The following is a 26,958-nucleotide window of genomic DNA, read 5'->3' as shown; positions in this document are numbered from 1 at the left end:
ACATTCGTGGTGGTGGTGGGGGGGGGGGGGGGGGAGTTTTTTTTGTTTTGCTTTTTTAAGCATGGACCCCCACAAAGTAATACAGACTACTTACGCCCCTGCATATACACGTACAACGATACTACAAATGATTGTTTAGGGGTCATTACACACCCCTTCTCAGTTTAGTGTACAATGTGCATTGATAAAAGTACTTTTCTACTGATATGTTCCTCCTGGCAATGTCGCCATAAGTAACGATCAAGCAACAAACATCATGGACTACACTGAGGGAGCATATGTATGGGGGCTTAAAGAGACTCCGTAACAAAAATTGCATCCTGTTTTTTTATCATCCTACAAGTTCCAAAAGCTATTCTAATGTGTTCTGGCTTACTGCAGCACTTTGTACTATCACAGTCTCTGTAATAAATCAATGTATCTTTCCCCTGTCAGACTTGTCGGCCAGTGTCTGGAAGGCTGCCAAGTTCTTCAGTGTTGTGGTTCTGCTATGAACTCCTCCTTTCAGGCCCCTCTCTGCACACTGCCTGTGTGATATTTAGATTAGTGCAGCTTCTCTCTGCTCTCGTATCTTTTACAAGCTGGATAAAGTGTCCTCTGAGCTGGCTGGGCTTTCACATACTGAGGAAATTCAGACAAGGGCAAAGCTGTTTGCAGGAAGAAAAGAGCAGCCTGAAACTTCAGTGCATGAGAGCAGAAGGGGGAAAGAAACACACAAATGATCTCTTGAGATTCAAAGGGAAGGGTGTATACAGCCTGCTTGTGTATGGATGTATTTTGTATGTGTGGACATACTGTACATCAACCTACTTCCTGTTTTGGTGGCCATTTTGTTTGTTTATAAACAAACTTTTTAAAACTGTTTTTAACCACTTTTAATGCGGCGGGGAGCGGCGAAATTGTGACAGAGGGTAATAGGAGATGTCCCCTAACGCACTGGTATGTTTACTTTTGTGCGATTTTAACAATACAGATTCTCTTTAAAGAGGAGCTGTTAGGTATAGGGTCTCAGAGGAAAAAAAAAACACATATCAGTAGCTAAATATTGGCTGTACTTACATTACATATGCATTTCACTGTCCATTTCACAGAATTTATGCTCCTGACAGCTCATGGCAGGTTCCATGTTTGACTGTCTTGTATGAAGCCAATTGTGATGTAATATCCTCCCTTACCCTGCTTCCTGATGATTCGACTCACAAAAAAGATCAGGATCAAAGATCCTAATGGTTCATGATCCGGACAACACTACTGTGCAGTGAATATTAATTAGCCATGTGGCTAGGAACAATAGCGAACTCCTGCAGTATACTCAAATGGAACATGTGCCCTGTGAACAGCACATTGATTTTTCAGTGCTGTGAGCTGGGCTGCAAGATACAAGCTGCTGTTACATGAGCCTGTAACTTCTCACTGTGAAAGCAGCCTTAGGGCGGGATAGGGAAATGAAGGGGAGGACCAAGGGAGTGCAGAGTGGGGAGAAGAAGCAGCCCCAGCATGCTTTGCAGTATCTGTTATGCGGCCTGCCGGCCTCCTTAGGAGCTTTGGAATAAAGAGTCTTGCTATTCAGCAAACATCAAAGTAAGAGAGATTTTTAACTTCAGTATTGCCTTTTTAGCTTCCTTCTAAACTGTTTAACACAGGAGAATAGAGGTTTAAATTAGCTTTTGCAGCCTGACCGTTACTCTTTAAGGAACTGTAACCAAGGATTTTACTTCATCCCAATCAGCAGCTTATACCTCATGAGAAATTGTTACCTTTTCTCGAATAGATCATCAGGGGGTGTCTGTATGGTTGATATTGTGGTGGAACTCCTCCCACAATGTGATGTCATCATGACATGGTTCTGACAGTTTCCTATCTGTGAACCTTGTTGCATTGTGGGAAATAATAGCTGTTTCCAACTGCCGAGCAACCTGTATCTCCCTCTGTGCATATGTATATCTATAAAGAAACAACCTTTTAGCCTATCGCAATGTTAGTGGGTGTGGTTACACATAATGGAAGTTGGTGCTGTCTAGTTTTTTTCATGTCTGCCAGTAGTAAAGATGATGACGTGCCGGCTGATTTTAGATCAAACAACATGTACAAATTACATGGCGAATATCAATCATTTCTTGATCTCTCCATTTTTTAACTTCTCACTTTGCAATAAATCAATTTCTTTTTTTTTCCCTTTTGGCTAAAGTTCCAGGAAAAGCAGTTTTTCATCCTTGCCAGATTATGAACTTTAAAAGTAAAAGATTTTTTGATTACTCTTCATTTCTTCGGAATAACATTTCTGAGGTGTTTAGCAAGGAGTAATCCTGACATATAAAATAAATGGAGAGTGGCTACACCTATTGTTGATTGCCTTTGTGTGAGGTGCTGTAGATGCCCTGTAAGTGAGGACGTGGCATGCAGCGCAGTATGGGTGGTGGTGAGGGAGACGCAGCCCTCACAAAAGAGGCCTGTCTGAACATAAAGGAATGTTAATTATTTTGGAGGTAAAAATTCATTAAACGTTTGCCATTCCAGCAGTTCCTTTTCACTTGTCAGAAGAAAAGCCGGGCTGCAATAAATAGAGCTCAGAGGGATGTCATTTACCGGGACAGCTGTGTAGACTGAAATAAAGCGGAGCAGCTGCTCTGTAATATGCATGCGATGGGCGAGCTTGGGCTGGGCCGTCAGGGCATTCTACAGCAATTATTTTTACTCGCGGATGAAAATGGCACTAGAAGAAAAGGCTATTCTTCCCAGCTTTCCAGGCCTTTTTTTGAAGCCAGCATGGAGCTTGCTGAATTGTTTAAACCTATAAACACGCCGAGCTTGCTCACTATGTTCACTAATGGGCTTATTAACAAAGAAAAAAAAAACACAAGCTGTAGAGTGCAGAGCGTGAAATAAAGATTTCATCTCTCAACAAGCTGACCTCAGGAAGCAAGTAAGAGTACTCTACACACAGATTGCATTTTTACTGCCTAATAAACTATGTCCACATGCTAGATTGTCCTCGACTGGGGTGCGAGATGTAGTGCGAGCACACAGGTGTCCAATGACATCACTGATAAGGTCGTTATTGATCAATCACACTGGATCACCAACAACCAATGGCTACTGTTGTTGCAGGCATTTCATCTGAAGTGCTGGCAGCACTGCAACCTCCGCTCTCCTCTCCATAGAACAGGACAGGTTGTTTAGCATGGCGTCAAACTATGTGTGTTGTGGCGCCAGCTCACGCACTCCCACTGCATGCACGCCAGTGTAATTACGATATTACACGGGCAGCATGGTACTGAAGGAAATCAAAGGGTCGGAACTAGATCCAGTAACAGCGTCCCTTGCGTCAAGCCCAAATGCATCCGCAGGAGGGCCCTTTTCCATTACCCTGCATTTTACGAACTGATTCTGATTGCTAAAAGAACGAAAAATACAGGGTAGAGTAAAACTAATGGAAACTGTAGTGGTCATTTCCATTAGTGCGATCCGATTGCGTCACGATTTTGACCCAAGCGCAATCGTCGTTCTGCTGTGTTTTGGATGCGACTGAGCTCTACCATACTGAGTATAGTAACTCAATAGCAGTCGCAATCGCATAGTGGAAATAGGTTTGAAATGCGATTGTGATTTCGCTTCATAGTAAAAAATTGCCCCAATATTGAGTCTACATGGAGCAAACACTTTTCTAAGTGGTCTGATACTTTGATGTAAGGAAGCAGACGGCGTGCAGCAGCAGCAGCTCCCCGAGCGGCAGCCACGTTTTCCTGCGTCAGACTATGGCCGACATTGGGCCTGAACTGGGAAAAGACCATGTCGGAAATAGTCTGACACAGGATTGGCAGGGGTTAAGACATACATATAGCATGTACATTTAGGCCCCTTTCGCAAGGCACAAAATAATCCTATCACTTCCACATGGGCATGTATTCCAATAGGGCCTTTCATGCTGATCAGTTTGCTGTGTGGTGCATCAAGTCCTGACGTAGCAACGTACTGCCTGCAGTGCGTTACTGCAGCACAAGTCTACTGACTGCATCCTGCATTGCAGTGGCGTAGGTAAGCGCCCTGGTTCAAGTTGTATATTGGGGACCCCTCAAGCACTCTATACATAATTGAAACGGCGCACCAAAACCTGCCAAAGCCAATCACAGTTTCAGAGGTGCAAGAAGAGGATTGGGGGGCAACTTGTTAATGATCACTACTATTCAAAGCATCTATAGAATTTAGGATTACCAGCACAGAACCAATAGGGAGCTGTTACTATGGTTGAGTGGTGGGGGCCCATGGGACCCCAGTGCGGTCGCATTGTCTGCTGCCCCTATCGCTACGCCACTGCTGCACTGTACTTGTCGCATTGCACTGAAAATATGCGCAGTGATTTTGTAACAACGTTGCAGTGTGATCCAATTTCTCTGGATGCCCATTGCAGCAGGTCAAGTGCAAAAGGAGATCAATAAAGACATCCCTTTCCCGCTGGCAGCCTCTAAAGCATCTGTAACCCCCAATGGGTTTGCGTCTTTTGCGCATGCACCAACTAGGTTACCGGTGACGTGGGCGCACCTGCAGAAGACGCCGACCCAACCTTTGAGCATGCATGATCGGGACCGTACAGCCCCTGTGCAGTAGTACTGTGCAATGTGCATGTGCAGTACACTTCCGGCGACGGCACACACGCAGAAGGCTCCTACACATTCGGGGTCGGCGATCTTCAGAGGCCATCAGTGGGACCCGGGAGAAGACCGGCGCTGCGGCGAGTGACACACGTGACTTGTAGGGGGCGGAAGAAGCCTCGGGTAAGTAAAGATATAGTGCATTAGCCTCGCTTGTCCTTGAAGCTAGAATACCGGTATTTGTAAACAGACATTTCTGCTAGTGCTGGGATCACATGGTGCCCGAATGTAACTTATTTACTTATTCTCCAAATCCATTCCTGTCTGTCAACTGCACAGCACTGTGGCTCAAGCAACATATACACAGTAGACTTTCATTGCTCAAATGATCATAAGTGATGCTTTCAGCTGACATTTCATTGTGTGCATACAGGCGTCCCCTGGCATTGGCCTTTTTCCTCTTCAGCAATCCGCTGTGTTGGAGAATTCTCAGCAGACCGCTATAGCCGATGCCTGAAAGCTTCCGCCCGGACTGACTGCAATGAGTCCCATTTTCGTTTGCCTTTGCTCAGGTTTTTGTAATCACTTTATCCAGTAACTGTCAGGCTGTAGATCAGCCGCTGCCCTTCATAGTGACAGAGAAACTGTTAATAGAAAGTGTACCGGGCCAGCTTGAGGCAGACTCTGCACACTCCCTGCACCCCCCATACACTTGGCCAACAAAGCAGCTGTATGGCTCTATTTAGAGTAGCTCAACAGACTAATAATAAAGAATGCCAACGGCAGGGTGGTCTTGCCATGCTGAACTTGCTTAGCAGAAGGAAGCTCTCCCTCACACAAGGCACTCATATGCAGCATCCTCCTGTACACTTGTGTAAACACATCCTATAGAGGTCTGTACAAGGAATGGGAGAGAACCGTTTTGTGAAAAGTTACTGTTCCACTGCGTTCGGGGGTGCAGACCACAGCTGAGAGGCTTATCTTATGTGCACTGCACACCTCTCTCCATCTTCACAACACTTCTGCCTTCACAACGGAACTTCTGGCTGTCAAGGTGGAAGTGTCAGGAGGATGGGTGAGCGGGATACAGCGCATCCAGGAGTGGTGGTGACTCAAGTGAGTTAACCCTCTAAACCGTGGTGCGTGTCCCTTTACATGACGGCACAGTTTCACAAAACTATTCTCGCTCATCCTTAACCACTTGCCGACCGCGCACTCATACCGCGCGTCGGCAAAGTGGCAGCTGCAGGACCAGCGATGCAGTTCTGCGTCGCCGGCTGCAGGCTAATTAATCAGGAAGCAGCCGCTCCCGCGAGCGGCTGCTTCCTGTCAATTCACGGCGGGGGGGCTCCGTGAATAGCCTGCGGGCCGCCGATCGCGGCTCGCAGGCTAAATGTAAACACAAGCGGAAATAATCCGCTTTGTTTACATTGTACGGCGCTGCTGCGCAGCAGCGCCGTAAGGCAGATCGGCAATCCCCGGCCAATCAGCGGCCGGGGATCGCCGCCATGTGACAGGGGACAGCCTGTCACTGGCTGCACAGGACGGATAGCGTCCTGTGCAGCCCAGATCACCAGGGGGACAGGGAGGAGAGGGAGGGGGGAATCTCGCCGCGGAGGGGGGCTTTGAGGTGCCCCCCCCCGCAACACCCATCAGGCAGGAGCGATCAGACCCCCCCAGCACATCATCCCCCTAGTGGGGGAAAAAGGGGGGCCATCTGGTCGCTCTGCCTGCACCCTGATCTGTGCTGGGGGATGCAGAGCCCACCCAGCACAGATCAGCTAAAACAGCGCTGGTCCTTAAGGGGGGGTAAAGGGTGGGTCATCAAGTGGTTAAAGAGAACCCGAGGCGGTTCTTGGGGGGCAGATGGGACGCAGAATCATGTTCTCTGCCTCTCTGTCCCCCCACCACCGCACTATAACCCCGAGATTGGCAACATTATTTGTCGCCAGCTCAAAGGTTAACACAGGGGAGAGGGATTCCCTGTTCAAAACGCCCGCCAGGGGCCGTTCCTACGGGGTTTCCAGAGCTGCCATTAGGGAGCTCTCTCTCCCTGGCCACACCCCCTGCAGTCTCATTTCAGCGCCGTCACCCAGAGGTCACGAAAGTGAAGTTGGGCCAATACGGCCCACAGGAGCTGCGGTTTTTGCGGCTATCTGATCCGCTCAGCCCTCATGCATCAGGTAGCCTACTTTTTTTTTTTTTTTATGAGCCCACCTCGGGCTCTTTCCAAGGTGGCCATACATGAATCAACTTTTTAGGGTTTTGGGTTTTTTTTTTTACCAGAAAAAACTGATCAATTTTTTCCGCTTAAATGAGCCAATAAAATCGAACCACTTATGATTTTTTTTAAATAAAATAAACGTCCACATAAAAATGACAGTTTTTATATTTTTCTAGCTTATGTTTTCAACACATCCGATCAGTCGAAGTACAAACTTGCAATTATACAGAATAACCGTATTTTGAAATGCTAACCAAACGACTAAATATGCATCCACATGAAGAAGTGTGACAAGTACACATAAGTATGCAGAGGATTACTAATGAGCAAGCTGATGATTATAATGCAAAGAGAATTACAATCACGATGCAGACATAATGGTGGGGGGATGTGAGATGGAGAGAACGGGATCAGATGAAATCTCAAAGTCCAGCCTCCTCGGCGCACCCTGCTGGCTACGCCACACTGCCTACCTGTGACTTTATACCATAATCGCTCATCCATCTCACATTTATTATGATTGTAATTACCATTTTGTTAGCACGAGGGTTGTCATTTTCTCGGCATTGCACTCATCAGTTGGCTCATCACTAATCCTATGCATACTTAGGTACACTTGTCACACTTTTTGATTTGGATGGATATTTATTCTCTGGTATTGCATTTCAAAACACAATTATCCTGCTTGATTGCGAAGGTTGTGCCGTAGGGCTTGTTCACACTGGGGGAGTGCGGGGGATGTGGGGGGATGATGGTAGCTGTGTTGTACCGCAGTGAACGGCCACTGCGCTGATCTACACTGCGGCGCTAATGGCAATCAATAACACTGAATGGGGCAGGGCTGAGCTGAGTACAAAAATACACATTGTTGTGTAATAAATACATCATACACCATGCAGTGTTTTGGTGTGAACTTTTAAAAAAAAAAAATATGTAAGGATGCCGTACACACTTGGCTCTTGATCCCTGTAGGGTGAGAATGATTATTTCAACAGCAACTGGCCTGAGTGTATTACGTTATAAAGATGCTAATTCTGCATTCAAAACTTTCATAACTTTTTTCTGCTGTAAAGGTTTGGAATTATCACATACTTTAGGAGCACTGGCCCTTTAATAGTCAGTGCCAAACCGTTGCATGCTGGGGGTTCTTTTTATCTATAATATATTCCTCCTCTTCCATTTATTTCCCTGCCTAGCTGCCTATCGTAAACACAAGTGAGCAGTGGATCGTGTTTCAAAGCAAGGCTGAGGTGACTCAGCGATTGGAAGGGGGAAAAAAAAAAAAGTTAAGGGCAGAAATGACATCAGGATTTAGCTTCAAAATGTGGGTAAAAGACATGGTTCCCACCAGAACCAGAATTCTCTTCATTTACTATAGAACATTCACTGAAATCAAAACATGGACAGTACAATAAATGTGTTATGTAAGTACCGGTAGATCAAATATTTATCTACTTATATATATGTTTTTCTCCCTGGCATAGTATGGCTAATCCTGCTGCTTTAAGGCCATAGATGATTTTTTTTGTTTTTAAGCCTCACATCAAAGCACTGCTGTATACAGGGCTGTGGAGTCTGAGCCATTTTGTTGCGTACCTAGAGTCGCTGGTTTCATATGCTGAATACACATGGTGCATTCGCGCACTCGATTTCCCGCTCGATTCCCGTTGATTCGTTTATTTCCAACATGTTTGATTTGGATTTCGATGGATTGTTAGGTCGATTTGGCATACTTTGCATGCGAATCGACCTAACGATCCATCGAAATCCAAATCGGACACGTTGGAAATAAACGAATCGACAGGAGTGGTCGGATGATTTTTGTACCCTTTCCATAGTCCTGCAAGGGCAGGGGAGTTGGAGTCTGAGTCGAGGAGTCTGAGCTATTTCGGGTACCTGGAGTCGGAGGTTTCATAACCTGAGGAGTGATGATGTGCGGGGGCGGGGTAAGTGGGGGAGACCAGTGTCATCTGCAGTCGCTCCTTGGTGCAGTGTCTTTATGAGCGTCAAGCCCCCCCAAATCAAGCAGTGATCACTAAGGGAGTGCAAAGCACCTTTCTTGTTACTAACCCCAGAGGAGCACCGTACGTTAACCCTTTAGCATTACGGGCGTTATCGCGGCAACTTGCCCTTTTTATGCCCCTTACCATAACAAGGTGCACATCAACTCCATAACCCTCGCCGTATTAAAGGGTTAATGTGCCGTGTTTCCCCCCAGCGTAGTAGAAAAATTGCTGTGTGCTCCCTTAGTGATCGCTCCCAGTGCACAGCAACTTTACCAGTGTATAGTACATCAAGCCCTACCTCATTTAAAAGGGAACTGTAGCAAAAATGACATAATGAATACATTTTTTTTTAAACAATATTGACTTATAAATTATTTAGTCAGGGTTTGCCAATTGTAAAATCTTTCCTCTCTCTGATTTACATTCTGATGTTTATCACTGGTGGTGACATCTTTAGTCCTGCCAGGTGATCTGTGTGGAATGTTCATTACTGGGAGTTCTATGCACAGAGGGAGACGCTGCTTTTCTTGGCAATTGAAAAAAATGTGTTATTTCCCACAGTGCAACGAGGCTTCACAGACAGGAAACTGTCATGACAACACTGTGGTAGGGGTTTTACCAGAATATCAATCAGCCGCACAGACCCCCCTGATGCTCTAATCCAGAAAAGGTAAAGATTTCTCATGGGAAAGGGGGTACCAGCTACTGATTGGGATGAAGTTTAATTCTTGGTTAACGTTACTCTTTAAAGGGAGACTTCAGCCAGGAATAAAAAAAATCAGTTTTACCTTCCTGGGGCTTCTACCAGCCCCCTGCAGCCGTCCTGTCACTCACTGCTGCTCCAGTCCCCCGCCGGCAGCTAGTTTCGTTTTTGCCGACAGGCCCGACAGGCCAGGCCACAAGTATTTTTTTCCGCTTTCCCATCCGCAGTAGCATCCTGCGCCTGTGCAGGATGCTACTGAGGACGGGAACATGAAGGATATGCGTGGCCAGGCCTGTGCAGGCGCAGAAAGCCCGCCAACTCCCTGTCGGCTAAAATGAAACTAGCTGGCAGCGGGGGACCAAAGGCTCCGTGAGTGACTGCGAGGGTACAGGACGGCTGCAGGGGGCTGGTAAAAGCCCCAGGCAAGTAAAACTGATTTTATTATTCCTGGCTTAAGTGTCCCTTTAAGGGCATCTACTGAGAAGCACAAGTTTGTGTTTCGGAGTTGGCATATCCCAAAGATCTCAGCATGAACTAACCACCATTGCGCATCTGTGGCCGGGCTACAATTAGCCCTTATTCTCGGGCAGACGTTCACGCGCCATTGTCCCAGGACATCACAGACAGAGCCCACTGGCTATGTCAGCAAACACCGATTCTACATTCTCATAATTCTCTGACCACAGCTGCATTCTGTAACAATGGGGACATCACAGAGGGGGAAAACACACTTGAAGAATACAGAAAGGAACCTGAACAATAGAACAAAGCAGGTAGATAAAAATCTGCTGCAAATGACTCCAACAATCTCATAAAAAGCAATTTTCCTGTACAAACAGCTGGGGTGTAATATCATGAATGAACCTGCGCTAATCCCTAAATCATCCTTCCTGAAGCTTTGCAGTGAAAGCAGCAGCAGATAGCCGCATGCTGGGAGCGCGTGTCTTGTTCCTTTCCCCTGCGCTATTACTGGAAGCACGCTCACAAGGTTACAGCAATAAGCCAGAGAATAGGATGGTTTTGTCTCAGTCATAATGACTGAGCGGCTCATGTTTGTAGAGTGGTGATGAATCAGATAGCCTTCCCCGCTGGACCGGCCTCCCTGCACCTGGCTCTACAAGCAGCTTTGTTCATCAAGTATCAGCCGCTGCTCAAACAGGTTATCACACTCTGATGTTTGTTATAGGCAAATTCTCCCTCCCCTGTACACAGACCGGAGAAGGCACTAGCTGGAATCCAGGCCAACAGTGGGGTCACGTGGCTATGACAACCCAAAGGCAGAGCTGTCCTGTGCAGAAAATGTGTTCTTTAAAGAGAACCTGAGGCATTTGAACACATCAGCAACTTAATACGTCCTCCTCCAGACCTCCGCTGCTACCCGGGACCCTCTGGAAGTTCCTGTCCTGACAAGCGCTGCTGTACTGCACATGTGTAAAGACAGGTGGTTGCCAGCGTATATGTGGCCACGTGTTTGCGGACAGAGCTAGTGACATACAGGTAAAGACTGCACCAGCGAGAGCATTTTACATTAGGGGACATCTTTGGGGGTTCCATTGCGTTAGTCGCTTGTTCTGATATCGCACTCCATTCCCGCCATGCACCCAAACGAGCAAATAGGCCCTACATCTTGCAGCATGTCTGTCTTGGTGGCACCAATTTTCATCCGACCTGATTATAATCATCGAAGCGGATGGTCGATCGGCCGCCAAGTATGGCCACCTTAAAGAGAATCTGTACTCTAATAATCTTACAATAAAAAGCATACCATTCTATTCATTATTTTCTCCTGTGCCCCTCTGTGCTGTTTCTGCCACTCTCTGCTGCAATCCTGGCTTGTAATTAACAGTTTTAGGCAGTGTTTACAAACAAACTAACCAGCTTCTAATAGGCTCAGCTAAGCATAGTGTGTGAGTCATTCAGAGTGTGCAGGGGGCCTGCAGAGGGTGTGTATCGCTTCTACCAATCACAAGCAGCCCTGCACATTCCACACAATCAAGCCTTAGCCCGACAAACAGGACAGAGGAAAGATACATTGATTTATTACAGAGACAGTGCAGTTAGGAAAGACTGCAGTAAGCCAGAGCAGATTAGAACAGGCATAGGAACTTATAGGATAGAAGAACTAAGGCTGAAAAATTTGTTACAGAGTCTCTTTAAAGCGGATCCGAGATGAAAAAGTAACTATAACAAGTAACTTGTCTAGATAACTTATCTAAAGTTTAGATAGTTTACTCAGCATATCTAGCTGAAAACAGTTTCAAAAGTTTATGATTGTTTATTCCTGTTATACAATGAGGGCAGCCATGTTCTGTTTGTCACACAGTCACAGGCTGAGGGCTGGAGATGCTATCAGCTTGCCTGTGTGTAAATTCAGTCCCCTCTCTTCCTCACCTCTGCCTCTGAAGTCAATGGCTAGTAACCTCCTCCTGCCCAGACTGAGCTCCCATAAGCCCTTGCTACAGTGCCAAGGCACAAAAGGAGCTGTGGGCGAGGCTTGTTTAGTTTATAGCGAATTAGCGTATTGAAACAAAACAAAAGTATTTGGCTTGAGGAATGCCCTATAAACTATATGAAAGGAAAACAATTCTGCAATGAGTAAAAGTCCACTTTAAGCGTAGAATCTCCATGCAAGCCAGAATTATTTGCATCTCATTGGCCATCCCAAAAACATACAGGTACGTTTATTGGCATCCCGCTAATTTGGCCCTAGAGTCCAGGCATGGGCAAACTTGGCCCTCCAGCTGTTAAGGAACTACAAGTCTCACAATGAATTACAGGAGTCTGACAGCCACAGTCATGACTCATAAAGGCAAATGCATTCTGGGACTTGTAGTTCCGTAACAGCTGGAGGGCCGAGATTGCCCATGCCTAGTCTAGACTATGATACATACACTACACAATACATCCATAGACATGACTATGGTAGGGATTCAACTGTGAACCCCTCTGAGGGGCAGTTAAGTGACAACACAATATACTCTGTACTGTCTAATCACCACTGGTTTAAACAGGCCTTGCTGTTACAAAATGGCTTGTATAGCAATGAAACACTATTTGTTGTTTTATAGGAATAATTCAAGAACGTTCACAATTCTTTGGAGCTCTGTACAATTCCCCTTTGTTAGCAACACCAATATGGTAACATGGTGCAGAACCTCAAGGACGTTTGGACTGTGTACATGAATATGGCATATGTATGGTAAACACAGGAAGGCATGAATCATGACATTTCCAGTAAAAGCAGGTCTGGAAGCCTCCTCTTCACCTTCACTATCTTCTCCCACTGGCAGGCATCCCAGAGGGAGTCTCCCACAGAGATGCTCTCGCAAGGTGCTTATCTCGCCTCCTGCAACTGTGAGGAGTCAACCCTGAGCAGGTGCCACGTCCTTGGAAGAGCGGAGGGTCCAGACAATGAGCAGCATTATTCACCCCTACACCCCGCTGGCAGTGATATAGCAGCTTAACACAAAACAGACTGCTTGAATGGAGACACCTACCTGAAGGAGGTCGCTCAGGTCAAGTAACATATCTGAGAAAGAGGGTTAAGGAAAAAGGCATTCAGCAAGCAAGAGAGTCTTCTGTGTCTGTATGGAGAAACAAAAACACAACCTTCATTTCCATTACATCCATTATACATTTTCAAAAGGCAAGAAGAAAAACCTCTTCACTAGAATCATCACCAAGATACCTGTAAGCCACCTAAAAAAAATAAAGTTTCATACTCACCTAAGAAAAGATAAGGCTCTGGTCCTCTGTGTGTCCCCCATTGCAGCGATCTGACTTTAATGTTGAACATGTATTATGTAGGGGTCTCCTTTAAAGACTTCAGAAGTACTCGGGCCTCCAAGAGTGAGTGTAACTCACCGGTGCACAGTATGGAGCCATTTGTCTTCTGAAGTACTCAGAGACCTGAGGACTTCCAACACCTTCTGAAGAGACCCGAAGAAGCAGTTGGCAGGGAAATTGAGGAGTCCAAGAAAGGACTGAGAAAGCTCTAGAAGTCTATATGATTTAGAGCTTTTGCTATTCTTTGGTGAGTATGTAAACTTTTTTATGTCAAATGAGAGGATAAATGTGCATGTTAAGTCCCAATCCTACCTAGAACTAGCCTATGTTCCTTTTTTCCAGGGCTGTGGAGTCGGAACAAAAATCGCCCGACTCCGACTCCTCAATTTATGAAACCATGACTGACTCCAGGTACCCAAAATTGCTCCTATTCCTTAGTCTAATTTTTACAAAGGCTATGGATTTGGTTCAAAAATCATCAGACGCCGACTCCTCAGTTTATTGAAGTACCCAAAATTGCCCCGACTGACTCCTCGAGTTCGACTCCACAGCCCTGCTTTTTTCCTCTCTCTATAAGGGTCAAAGGGTACCTGAAGTGACAAAATGAGATAAACATGTGAACATACAGCCCCCTAAAAGCCTACACAAAACTAGGTTGTCGACTTTTTTGTCAATGTAAGGGTTAGGATTTAAGGTATGCAAATGACACTTTCTCTTCAGTGGGACTTCAGTCTGACCACAGCAATACTTTCACTGACAACTAACTACAAGCCCAAAATTCTTTCCTGGCTGAGAACAACATCTGAATGCAGGGAACAGATTAAAAAAAAAGCCAATTGTTCAAGATTGGCCAGCTAAGAGGAGGGGCCTTGCCCAGACTATGTGTATGAAACGTCGGCCAATGGAGTCACAAAGGTGGAAGGCAGCATAGAACCTAACACAAGGCAGATTTATAGAAAACCGCAGATTTTTCTGTTCTTCAGATAACCGATCAGGAAATAAACTAAATCATTTTCAGTGTGGAGTTTAGCATTAAAGTTGGTACTGACCTCTACACTCCCACCTCTGCTTTACTGCTCTGCCTTGAAATGTGGGCAAAAGGAGGTCTTCGCAGGCTGAGGAGGGTGAGTAGATACATACCTGGGCTTCCTTTAAGCCCCTTCAGGCTGGTCGGACCCTCACCGTCTTCCTACGCCATCTGGATCTTCCACTAGGCAGGGCTGTGGAGTCGGTCCAAAAATCCACCGACTCCGACTCCTCAGTTTAGGATTCCACCGACTCCGACTCCTCGACTCCGACTCCTCTAATTTGCATATTACAATTTTGTTGATTAAAAGTATGTAACATGAAATTTGTCTCTTAACTGCCAACGCTTAGGAATTTTACAAGACAACTGAAGTAAGAAGGATATGTAGACTACTATATTTATTCCCTTTAGACTAAAACTAGTCCTTGGTAAGAGTACTTGTAAAAGGTACAAACCGGAACAAAGAACATCTATCAGGCCCTAGGCAATTTAAGTGTGGGTACATGTAAGAATGATGTGCAGGTACTCTGCAGGGGAATAAGGAGATTGTAAACAGACAACACCTCTGTGTTCAATGTGCACAACATTCTCAGTGGATTCCCTGCAGCTCTGTGGGGAGTGCATATGTAGAGTATAGTACTACTGTGTAACAAAGTAAACCTGAGACAGATGAAATTAAAGTTTTATACATACCTGGGGCTTCCTCCAGTCGCCTTCAGGATAATAAGTCCCTCGTTGTCCTCCTCCACCACCTGGATCTTCTGCTATGAATCCAGGTACTTGAGCCAGTCGGGCGTAGTGCGCATGCACACACTCCGCCGCCAGGAGCATACTACACTTGTGCAGCACTATTGCGCAGGTGCAGAATTTTCCTGGCTGTGGGAGCGGCTTGCAGCCGGACAGCGCTGACCGGCTGAAGTACAAGGACTCATAGCAGAAGATCCGGGTGGTGGAGGACAGCGAGGGACTGATTAGCCTGAAGGGGGCTGGAGGAAGCCCCAGGTATGTATAAAACTTTACTTTTCATCCATCTCAGTTACCCTTTAATTTGTAGTCACCAAACCAAATTTTAACAGCATATCAAATTATTTGATTTCATCAGCAAAGGGAGTGCATACATTTGCATGAATCAGCATCAATGCAGAATTATTTCCATCTCGTTGACCATCTCTATTAGTGACACAGCTACACATCAGGCTTTATTCTTACAGCATAGATGTTATTTAGTATATATAAGAGATTCCTGTGTACACATCATCTATACAGTCACAATCAGATATGTATATCTGACCTTAAAAATACGGGGACTGCTTTATTGAAGCAGCACAAGTAACTAATTTTGATTGGTTTATTTCATTTTTGTGGACTAAGCACAGCTATTATTGTATATATACTGTATATATACATTATTTTTTATGACTATTATCTAAAAAATATAACATTTTATCATATTTTCTATTTTAATTACAGTTACAAATTCATTAGGAGTCGGTGCATTTTTTCCCGACTCCGACTCCAGGCACCCAAAATTGCCCGACTCCACGACTCCGACTCCACAGCCCTGCCACTAGGTGTGCTAGTAATTCCACCAGTCGGGGCGTACTGCGCTTGTGCGGCCCGACTGCGTGCCCCCATCACTCTCCCATTGCCGGGAGAGTTCTGTGCAGGCGCAGCGACGGTTGAGCGCACATGGCTGAACTGCGTCTGCACCGACTGGCTGAATTACTGGGCCACCTAGCGGAAGATCCAGGTGGCGTAGGAAGATGACAATCAGTCTGAAGGGGGCTGGAGGAAGCCCTCAGTATGTATATTTTTTATTTTATTTTTGCTGGTCTCAGGTACACTAACTATTTTTTTTATACTGTACATTTTTTATTTTTACTTTTTTAAACAGAGAGAGAGGTGAGAATACCAAGCTTGTCCTCTCCTCACACTACAGAGTAATGAGAAGGGAACAAGTGACCACATGCCTTGATTGAAGCGTGTAGACTGGCTGCTTCTCACTGCTTCGGGACTGCCGATAAGGTAGATAGGTAGGTAGGGCTGGCAGCAGCACACTCAGGAACAGCGCCCGTCCGTCATTTCTAAATGGCGCTCGGTACAAAAGTTAACAGGGCTACACACTGAAGTTTTATACACTGTAGTTTTAAATTGAAGTGAAGGGGTTAAGCGTTGCCATAATGATGATGCATGGGGCGAGCCTCTCCTCTGTAGGCCAGAGACACCCACAAGATGAATTTCCTGTCTGGGCTGTCTGCTCCACGGTAAATAACAATGCTGAAATGGGCACGCTGCCCGACAATTGTCTTTCCTTCACATTGTTATATTATTTATTTTACTACAGAAACGCACAGAAAATTCACATATTGGAAACAGGATTTGCATATTTTCGGACAGAGGAAAACGCCAGAGAGTGTATTAAATGATGATTTCTTGAGAGGTCTCCAAGGTTTTGTGAGGCAGAGAGTAACAGGGAATTGACAAGACGTTACAGTTGTATATAGTCTACATAGAGAGATATTAGACCTCTCACCGCCTGTCAGCTGCTCCCCTCCACAGGCCAGGCACTTGCTAGCGCTCAGAGCAGGCGGCAGACAGGCGGCGCTATATGGAGTTGCATCAGGACGTGACATGAGATGTTTTTTCGCTGTGTAGTAATGCCGCGTGTCAACGCTTTTTACAATCGCTGTCATTCGAATGCATTTAAAGCGGACCTGAACTCAGAACTTCCTTTCTACTCTAAAAGATAAGCAAAAGCATAATAAATTAAAAAAGGAAAATATTTCTTTGCTACAGCTGATACAAATCCTGCAATAAATCTGCATTTTGTCTACTTCCTGCTTTCATGAAAGCAGACATATTGTTAACATCCTGTGTTTACAAATTAGCTGCTCTGCTATAGCAGAGGAGATTCCTGAGCTGACACAGCTGAGAGATAAAATTACAGTGGTGATTAGTCACAGATAAGGGGGAATTAGACAGGCTAAACTCTTTAAATACATACAGGGTGCATTTCTCTATGTTGTCCTTCTGCCCTGTGCTGAGTTCAGGTCTACTTAAAATTACAATGAACCAAATGGCAGTCGTGGGCAGCAGATGGGACGCTGCCCGGCTCGACATAAGAGCAGTTCAGACGTCTGTGGAAAAGAGGCCTTATTATTTACCTGACAGCACAGCCTGAAATCCCATATCGAAGGGGGAAAAATATTTTCACATTTTGGTTAATGCAAACAATGGGTTTGAATTTCAGGGTTTTCATTGCTTGCTGCAACTACCTGAGAGAATTTTTCTTAGGGCCCATTCCCATTAGGGTGATCAGTGGCCGTTTACCTCTAATCGCTAAAGCGATAGCGCAATTGTAACTATATGGCAGTGATCTCAATTAGCAGCAATCGCAAACACGGTGCATGCAGCATTATGCCACAATTGAAGAGCGATCGCAATTAGCATGTTATTAGAACGCTAATCGCGATTGCAAAAAAAGTGGATTTGTACAGTGATTTTACCGCGATAATCGCAGTAAAATCACCCGCGCAAAATGCTAGCGCTAAGGGCCCTTTTCCACTAGCGCGTTTGCGCTGGCTGAATCGGAAAGTCGCAAACCGCTAGCGATTTTACAATCGCTACGGTTTGCTTTTTAACATAGGAATCGCGGTAGGTAATTTCCACTACCGCGATTCATTTTTTACAGGAATGCGAACGCGCGGCGGAACGATTATTGCCGCGATTTTGCTATGCAGTGCATAGCATAGCAAAATCGCGGCCGCAAACGTCGGGAAATCGCTGGTAAATTTTTAGCTTTTCGATTCAGCAATCGCTAGCATTCAGCGTGAACGCTAGCGACTGCTAGTGGAAAAGGGCCCTAAGCGTTTTTGCGTTTACAAGTGTGAATGGACCCTTACTTCCTGCTTTGGCAGGAAATGAAAAAACAATCACTGCAACAAGAACAAAGGCCAACAGCAGTATAGAGTAGTGAAGATCAAAATCTTCACCTGGTGTTTACAACTGATCCTCATTTCCTGTCCTGATCAAGAATACAAATGCACCCATTAGTGAGTCACTTAACTCCCACAATGAGATTGCCAGATCCCTCCTGACTGCCTACTGTGCACAAACAATCCCTCTCCCTCCCCTAGCCATGCACCTGGCTATGAAATGATTACTTACATATTTATGATCTGTTATCTGCATATCTATTCTGGAATTATACGTGCATTGTAAGACATGCATTTTTAATTTCACTTTAACACAGTCCCGGTACTGATCACTCCCACTTGTTATAAAACGCACAGCACAGGCCTGCACTACTAACTACAGAGCCTAAACAATAAAACTTCAACTTTAATTGCAGCAGACCCTGAGAAAGTGCCAATTAGGACACAAAACATCAACACTGAATATCCTCATCCTCCTGGGCTGTATAGCGAGTTACAAGTGGTAGAGGACTCTCAGCAGAGGCGGCTGTTCAGGATTGTCACAGCTGAGGATCTAGCGTGTGTACAATTGTCCCTTGATGTCCCCAAAAGATGTGACACACTGGATCCTTCAGGCCCGTTCACATTTATAGATAAAGAAGTAGGAAAATGCATCCTATGTTATTAATAAGAAGCGTTCACACTGTTAGTCGGAACGCGAACGCAACATGCACAGACTGAACCACAAATGCATAGCCCCGACCTGCTGCATTTGTCTGCAAAGGTAACGTAATCATGCCGCAAATCTGACGCAATGGCAGCCTATGGGAATAAGACTATGTCCGTTCCCACTAGGCTGGTCACTGCATGGAAAATGCTCACCTGTCCCATGGATTTGGTTTCGCTGCTGCCGTTTGGTCCACTGCAGGCGATCCAATCCCAGCAGAAGCATTGGTTTGCAGGGGGGGGGGGGGGGGGGAATGAGAATCATGCTGCAACAGGGAAATTCTCATTGGTTCATGGTGGACCAATGAAAATCCTCCCTGCTTTTCAGCAGGATTCAGACTGATTTTTTACGATTCAACAAGGAAGTCCCATGCTTTCTGGTCTCTGGACGACAAACAGAGATGGCGATGGACTGACGGGGACGATGGCAGACGGGACAACAGACGGCGGCGGACAATGGGAGAAGAGGCAGACGGATCGAGTCCCCAACCCCACGGCGACAGTAATTGTTCCCATGTATAAACATTTAGCATGTGTTTCTGTCTATGATTACATTTTATAGCCAAGCCACGTTTTGGACATATTGGCCTTAAAGGGGTTCTGTGGAGGGGTTAAAAAAACAAAAACTGACACCTGGGGCTTCTATCGGCCCCCCGCAGCTGTCATGTCCCACGCCGTCCTCTACGATCCTCCTTTCCCCGCTGCTGGTTACGGTCCAATTATGCGCATAACTAGACTGCGGCTGCTCTGTCCCACGAGTGTCATTGGAAGCTTACTGCGCAGGTGCAGTACAAGAAAACTTTGTACTGCACCTGCGCAGTAAGCTCCTGATGACGCGTGCCGGAGCGAGCAGTATTCGTCTAGCTAGACATATATTAGACCGGGACTGGCAGCAGGGAACCGAGGCTTGGAGGACGCGTGGGACGTGACAGCTGCAGGAAGCCGATAGAAGCCCCAGGTAAGTGTCGGTTTTTGTTTTTTTAACCCCTCCACAGAACCCCTTTAATTCACTAAGCATTACCACATTCGATAACGCAGAAAACAGCTGATTTTACCGATCGCCTTGCCAAATGCCAATTCACTAAAGTTATTACCACACAGAACATTAATATTACCGACTGGTGGGATAAATTACCGACTTGTGCAGTAAAAACCTCAAGAAATTGCAATTCACAAAGATTAAAGCATTCGGTAAATCAAGCAAAAGTGTTCGGTATCTACCTCCAGCTCTGCCCATCCAATAACTCACTCTCTCCATGCGGTAACATTGACAGATATAGCAGACAGCCAATATGGAGAGCCAGGCAGCCAATAGGGAAAGCCGCACAAGCCCTGATTTTCACCTCATTTGGTCCGATACTCTGGAGTAGAGGCCTGCAGCGGGTCGGGTACCCGCGGGTTACCCGCATTGAATAAAGCTGCGGGTGTGGGTCAGGTCGCGGGTAGCGAGTTCCGGGTGCGGGTCGGGTGCCTGCTGGTGTGGGTCGGGCCGCGGGTAGTCAAAACAAGCATAAGATAATTCTGTATCTTTTGCCTTGTGTGTGCTGCTTGACGCAGTGTCTATTCCTTGCAACTCATAGCTGCAGCGGTGGAAGTGTCACCGTGGTTACCGCAATGCATGCTGGGAGATGTAGTACATTAATGTGCCTACATCTCCTGTGATTAAATTAATGTACTACATCTCTCAGTATGCATTGCAGTGGCCAGGGGGGCGGGACACTTCTACTAGATGTAGTGTAGATGGGAAGCAGCCTACAGCATACAGGGACAGAAATGTGGACGCTCTGCTCTGCTATTTGTTGTTTGAGCAGGGCTGTTACTTCTCAGTTTTTATTAATTTTAAGAAGAGTAAGAAAAAAAATCTTTAAAACACTTCTTTGGCTTTGGTTTGTGTATAAAAAAGGTTTTATTTACTTTAAAGCTCCTCAATGTTGCTTTAAATGTGCACTTGAAGAAAATGGAAAAAAGCGGGTTGCGGGTCGGGTGTGGGTAGCGTTGCTAAGGGTATCAAATTCACCTGAAAGCGGGGTGCGGGTTGGGTGCAGGTAGCGGGTCTGGTCGGGTGCGGGTATGAAAAATTGGACCTGCGCAGGCCTCTACTCTAGAGGGTGGGACGTCAGGGCTGTAGAGCATGAGGGGACATTTATAAGGCTTTTCTGTTTCCCTTTAGATGTGAATATCTGTATACTGGTATACAGAAGAGCTCCCTCTGGTAGCTGCAGCACATATAAAGAAATGCTGGGGATGCACTAGAAAGAAAAAGCAGTCTCATACACACAGCCCAACACCTTCTTGCCCAACCTAATCCACAGCAGGTAAATGAGAGACTTACCGAGCAGGGATTAGTAATTGAAGCTTGTTTGTTCAGTAAATTACCAAACTTCTACCACATGCAGGAAATCTTAATGAATTTGGAGAAAAAAGTATAAAATACAGAATTCTGTACTTTATCTACCTAATTTACTTAACCAAAATGACCTTAGTGAAGTGAATTAAGGCCAATGAAGTTTGAAATGATGCACTTAAGGGTGAAGTGTTATTTTAAGAACTGGGTGTAGAGCCATTACTTAATTATTTAATTCATGTGCAATAAGTCATACTGGTAATGTGCAATACACTAATCATTAATGAGTGCAATCATAATAAGTGCTATATGATACAAACCACCGTGTACAACATTTTTAAATATTTGGCATACTTGTATAACTCCTCCATTTCTACCGTTGTTACTGTCCCTGTGTTCCTTATATGCACCTTGGGGTTTTCACGAAAAGCAATTTCATTGGGTCACACAATGACAAAGTGCTTGAATCTTGAATGTAGCTTCTTTATAAGTTGGGCTTGTGGAACCAGTAGATCAAGCTGATACACTAAACTGTGCACATAAGAAGAATTACAGCCTGGTATCTTTCTCACTCTTCAAAGGCCATTCAGTTATCCTACTTGCTTTTGTCCAAAAGTAATGTCATTTGTTTGACAATCACAAGTCCCCCCAGCATAAAATACAGCAGGGCTGGAAGCTGCCACTGAAATAGATGTATTATGTCAAATGTGTTTAGAAAATTCCTAAGCTACGTACACACACTGGATGAAACTTGGATGGGAGAGGCGATAAATACTTCCTCGGGCGAGAATCTAGGGTGTGTATGGAAGCCCTCAAACGTTGCTTAAGATCCAGCATGCCAGCTCTTTAGCAGCATCCAATGCCGAATGACCCCTGAGCGCACTGTTCTCCTACTCACCCCAAATTCTGAAAGCACCTCCATCATACACTGTGTTGTCACTGCCACTAGCAACGTGTATGTACGGAAGTTGGCCAGCACTGATGCCCGAAGCATGACCCATGTGGGTGACAGTCTTCATATGTGTGGACGGAGCTTTCTGGTGAGGAAACATATTTACTCACCATTATGTGCAACTAGTTCTCAGACGACAATAGAAGTAACTGATAGACTCCTGAGTAAAGTAACACACAGCCTATAAAGGCCCTTTTTCACTGCGGTGCCACGTCCGCTTTCCGATCTTAGGGCTCTTTCAGCTGCTACACAGAGCCGCACAGCTCTGCATTGTGCGTCATACGCCGGGGGCGGGGCTTGCGATCCCATTCATTATACTGAATGGGATCGAGGGCTGAATCACCCCAAAATGCAGGCAACCATGCACTGCGATTCAGTGGTGAATTGCAGCGCATGTATGGAAACAGCAGACAGTGCAGCCTATGCAGAGTCTGCCGTCCCTGCGATCACGTTTCCATAAGTGCTCCTGAAAGCGTGCTATATGGAAACGAGCCCTTAAAGAGCCATCCCGGGTCCTCACGGTGTCCTGGTTCCAGTGCCGTCCCCCATTCGCATCTGCCGACTCCGGGAGCCCTCGGAAGCACTTGCCCCCCATGCCCGAAGGCATATTCAACCAGCTGGCCGACTACGTACAACAGGGGTGACAGCGCTGAAATTAGGGGACCAAGTGAGGAGAGAGAAGGCTCTATGGGATCCAGACTTCCCTCCTCTGCTCCTCCATAGGAGAGTAAATTACTTTTTTTCTTTCTTCTCGGCTTCAGTATCACTTTACAAAAGCACTGTAGTGACATAGTAGAATGCAATAAATTATTCAGGATACCCACTTTTATGGTAATGTTCCGGGTTTCAGCATCAGAACCGGTTCCTATTTTCTAAATACTGCAGCATTGGTATGTAGTCCCGCCCTTCCAGTGATGTTTAGCCTAGGCCAATAAGCCCCCCCACTCCATGAGCAAATCTCACCAATCAGAACACATGGGATATTTTGACTTCATCTGCACAGTGCTGTGGAGTCAGTACAAAAATCATCCGACTCCAACTCCTCATTTTATGAAGCCACTGACTGCAGGTACCCAAAATTGCTGACCTTTTGACTCACACTCCAAAGCCCTTGCAGGGCTATGAAGTGGGTACAAGAATCATAGACTCCAACTGCTCAGTTTATGAAACCACCAACTCCGATTCAAAGTACCCAAAAATTGCTCAGATTTCTCAACTCCACAGCCCTGCATGTGCACCATCAAGTTTGATATGCCCTGAAGGAAATGTCAGGCAAAATAACCTCCCCCCTGCTCTACTTACCCGGGGCTTCCTCCAGCCCCTTGCAGCCGACCTTTCCCAGGCCGCAGCTTTGCTCTCAGCCGCCGCTGGTGTGGGGTCCCCGCCGAAGCAGAAGCCAACCTCGAGGTAATCTTCTACTGAGCAGGCGCAGAACTACTGAGTCTGCGCAGTACACGCCGGACGTGGACTTGATTGACTGCGGTGCTCACACAGGCGCATTAGAGGACGGCCTCGAGATTGGGCTCTGCACCGTCGAGGACCCCACACCAGCGGGAGGTTATTTTGCCTGACATTTCCTTTAAGCTGCGGGTATGGGGGGTGATCTAAAGGCACCCTGAGGGAAAAAAGTACAGAGACAATGGGAACCCCGATGGTGCAGTGCATCACAGAGAATATAAGAAGTGAAAATTTCAGACCCATCAAGGGAGGTTGCAGGCGGGCCAGCAGGTGGAGATGAACAAACAGACTCCACTCGGGTGTCCAGCCCAGATAGATGCGGTTGCGCTCGATACAAAATGGCTAAACTGTTTAAATAGAACACCTCTCCAAAGGATGGTGAGAAGCACGAAACGGGAAAGAGGCGCCCAGGGAATCAATAAAACTAGGTTCAAAACACAAAAAAATAGGAAAAAAAAAGTAGCTGATCTCAATGGAGACCAATTCATGTAGATAATGAATTTTAACATGCACTGGCAGCACGTTTCGTGGGTCTATGCCCACTTCCTCAGGCCGAATAGAGTGCCAAAAGGTGCTCTAAGATGAGACTAAGGCACCTCTCAGCTCAGAACACCCTTTGGTACTTTATCCAGCCTGAGGAAGTGGGCATAGACCCATGAAACGCTTTGCCAGCGCATATTTACATTTATTTTCTACATGAAATTGTCTTAAAAAGGAAGCATCAAGCAAATTTTGGCTGCCCCACGATATACTTACCGGGGGCTTCCTCCAGCACCTTGAAGCAGACATGTCAAACGCAGCATCTCCGCTCACAGCCGTCGGCCCAGTGGCCCCCACCGATGCGGAGGCTGACCTCCTCTAATGCGTCTGTGCCGCTGTCAATCAAGTCCATGTTGTCTGCAGCATACTGTGCAGGGCAGTAGTTCTGCATCTGCACAGTACACTGCGGACCACGTGGACTAGATTGACAGCGGCGCTTCAAGCAAGTGCAGTAAGGACGACCTCGAGGTCGACCTCTGCACTGGCAGGGACCCCGGGCCGGCAGCTGCGAGCAGAGATGCTGCAAGGGACATGTCGGCTGCAAGAGGCTGGAGGGCACCCTGGGTAAGTATATCGTGGGGCAGCACAATTTGCTTGAGGATTCCTTTAAGGTAAACTACCTCACATTTTTCATTTTTGTTGTGTTTTTAAACTAGTTTTATTGATACCCTGGGCGCCTCATAAGTACAGAACAGGCATATCTATAATAAAACGAAGAAAATCCTTGCAATTTGTATAGCTGAACTGTTGAATTTATTTCCAGGGAAGATAAAGCAACACTAATGCTGGGTACACACGTTGCGATTTTCTGCTCGATCCGCGGGATCGATTATTTCCGCCATGTACGATTGTGTTTCGATCAATACAGCAGTCGATTTTGCATGTTAAGTATGCACAATCGACGGCTGCAACGATCAAAACCCGATCGACCATGTCGGAAATAATCGATAGAGCGGGAAATCGCAACGTGTGTACCCAGCATTAGTGTTGCTCTATGTTCCCTGGAAATAAATTCAACAGTTCAACTATACAAATTGCAAGGATTTTCTTCAAGTTTTATTAAGCCCAATCTACACGATACGATTCTATTTACGATTCGATTACGATTCTATTAACTCCAACATGTCCGATCCTGATTCGATTCAATTCGATTTCCCATTGTTTTGCAATGGCAAATCGAATTGAAACGAATCGAATCAGGATCGGACATGTCGGATTTAATCTAATATAGTCTATGTCTCTAGTAAGGAAAGCACAAAGATGACACACACAGGAAGTGAACAGGGAGAGGAGCTGACTCATTACTATTGCAAAGGGCTTGCCAATAACCCACCAGTCAATGTGGGGGTGAGGTAATTCAAAGGAAAGGCCCTGAGCAAACAGCAGAGCCTGCTTTCACTTTTACCAAGCAGGAGGGGGTAACCGTAAATAAACTGGCTGGTGAACAAGCAGATCTTTAATTAAAAACACTTGTTACATATTGTGGGCGCTGAGATGTAGGGCTGCCCGAGTCTCTTAAATTAAAAGAGGAAAAAAAAAAAAAAAAAAAAGACACAAGCCTTGAAGAAAACGTGGGAGGAAAAAAAAAACAATATTAACAGCAAAATAAGAGCTGAAACCAGACAGCGCTACAGATGCATTCTTCTGCAATTAATCCTACGGACCAAATTAAAGCACAGAATAGTTTTACCCATTCGACAACTAAATAAAAAAAATCACCCCCATCTTTCACGGGCGTCAAAAGGGATGACTCAAAGCAGTAATGAGCTCATCCCAAACAACGCCACAGGAAGCACGGCGTAACAGGATGTATGGCAGCCTCTACGGGGCGTACGGAGGATCTGGGACATAAAACACCTCAACCGCTGTCCACTTAATAGGATTTAGCTCAATATCTCCCAGACACATATCATGCACAAACAGCAAATAACCGTTTAATCGGCAACATTATTCTTCGCTGGATGCCCTGGTGAACTTAACTACAGATTAGACAATTAAACGCTTTATCAAAATAACGCTGAGTTTTTGTAACGGGGAAAAGGAGAAACAGGAAATGAGTTTAGGAGACGTACACTGGCCACACATTAAGGGATCGTTCACTCTATTTCAAAATCGCCCACAAACGCTTGTGCAATGAATCTCTATGAGAAGGTTCATAGTGTGGTTCATGCGCTGTGCGTTTAGCAAAGCGGTGCCTGTACCATTTTTGGGGCGTTTTTGCTATAATAGAAGGTATAGGAAGAGCGCTAAATGCTCAGAAAACCGCTCTATGCGACGATTGCGTTTGTGTTTTTTAGAATAAATACAATGCATTTATTATTTTCCAGGTGAAAGAGTTCACTTACTGACTTGTATCAGGGAGTGAATGACAAAACTGCTCTGGAAGGGGAAAAAAACAGCATGCAAAAACGCAAAACACTTGCGTTTGCATCTTTGTTTTTAGGTGTGAATGGGGCCTAAAGGTAGCCATACATCAGGCGACTTGGCGGCCGATCAAGCAACTGATCCGATTATCATAATCAGAATCGTATGAAAATCTGTACCAAGTGCATGCCTGACCAACTATGCAATCAATTTCAGGCCGAAATTGGTCGCGTTAATCGGTCAGACATGTTGCAAGATGTTAGGCTGACTTGCATGAAATGGTGCGCAAAAGTAATGGTGAGCGATGTCGGGACAACTAGCGAAC

General features: G+C 45.7%; 1 protein-coding gene across 1 annotated transcript in view; it reads right to left on the bottom strand.

Moving 5' to 3' along the window:
- Positions 1-26,958, bottom strand: part of BRF1 (BRF1 RNA polymerase III transcription initiation factor subunit) — a 452,239-nt gene that overhangs the window by 302,181 nt on the left and 123,100 nt on the right. Inside the window, exon 4 of the mRNA XM_068254252.1 lies at positions 13,020-13,051. Within this exon, the coding sequence (XP_068110353.1) occupies positions 13,020-13,051 (32 nt within the window). The remainder of the gene's footprint in view (positions 1-13,019; positions 13,052-26,958) is intronic.

The sequence above is a fragment of the Hyperolius riggenbachi genome, chromosome 9 (genome assembly GCF_040937935.1).
Source record: "Hyperolius riggenbachi isolate aHypRig1 chromosome 9, aHypRig1.pri, whole genome shotgun sequence".
NCBI lineage: Eukaryota > Metazoa > Chordata > Amphibia > Anura > Hyperoliidae > Hyperolius > Hyperolius riggenbachi.
The sequence above is the reverse complement of the archived record's forward strand: the minus strand, read 5'-3'. Positions and strand labels throughout refer to the sequence as shown.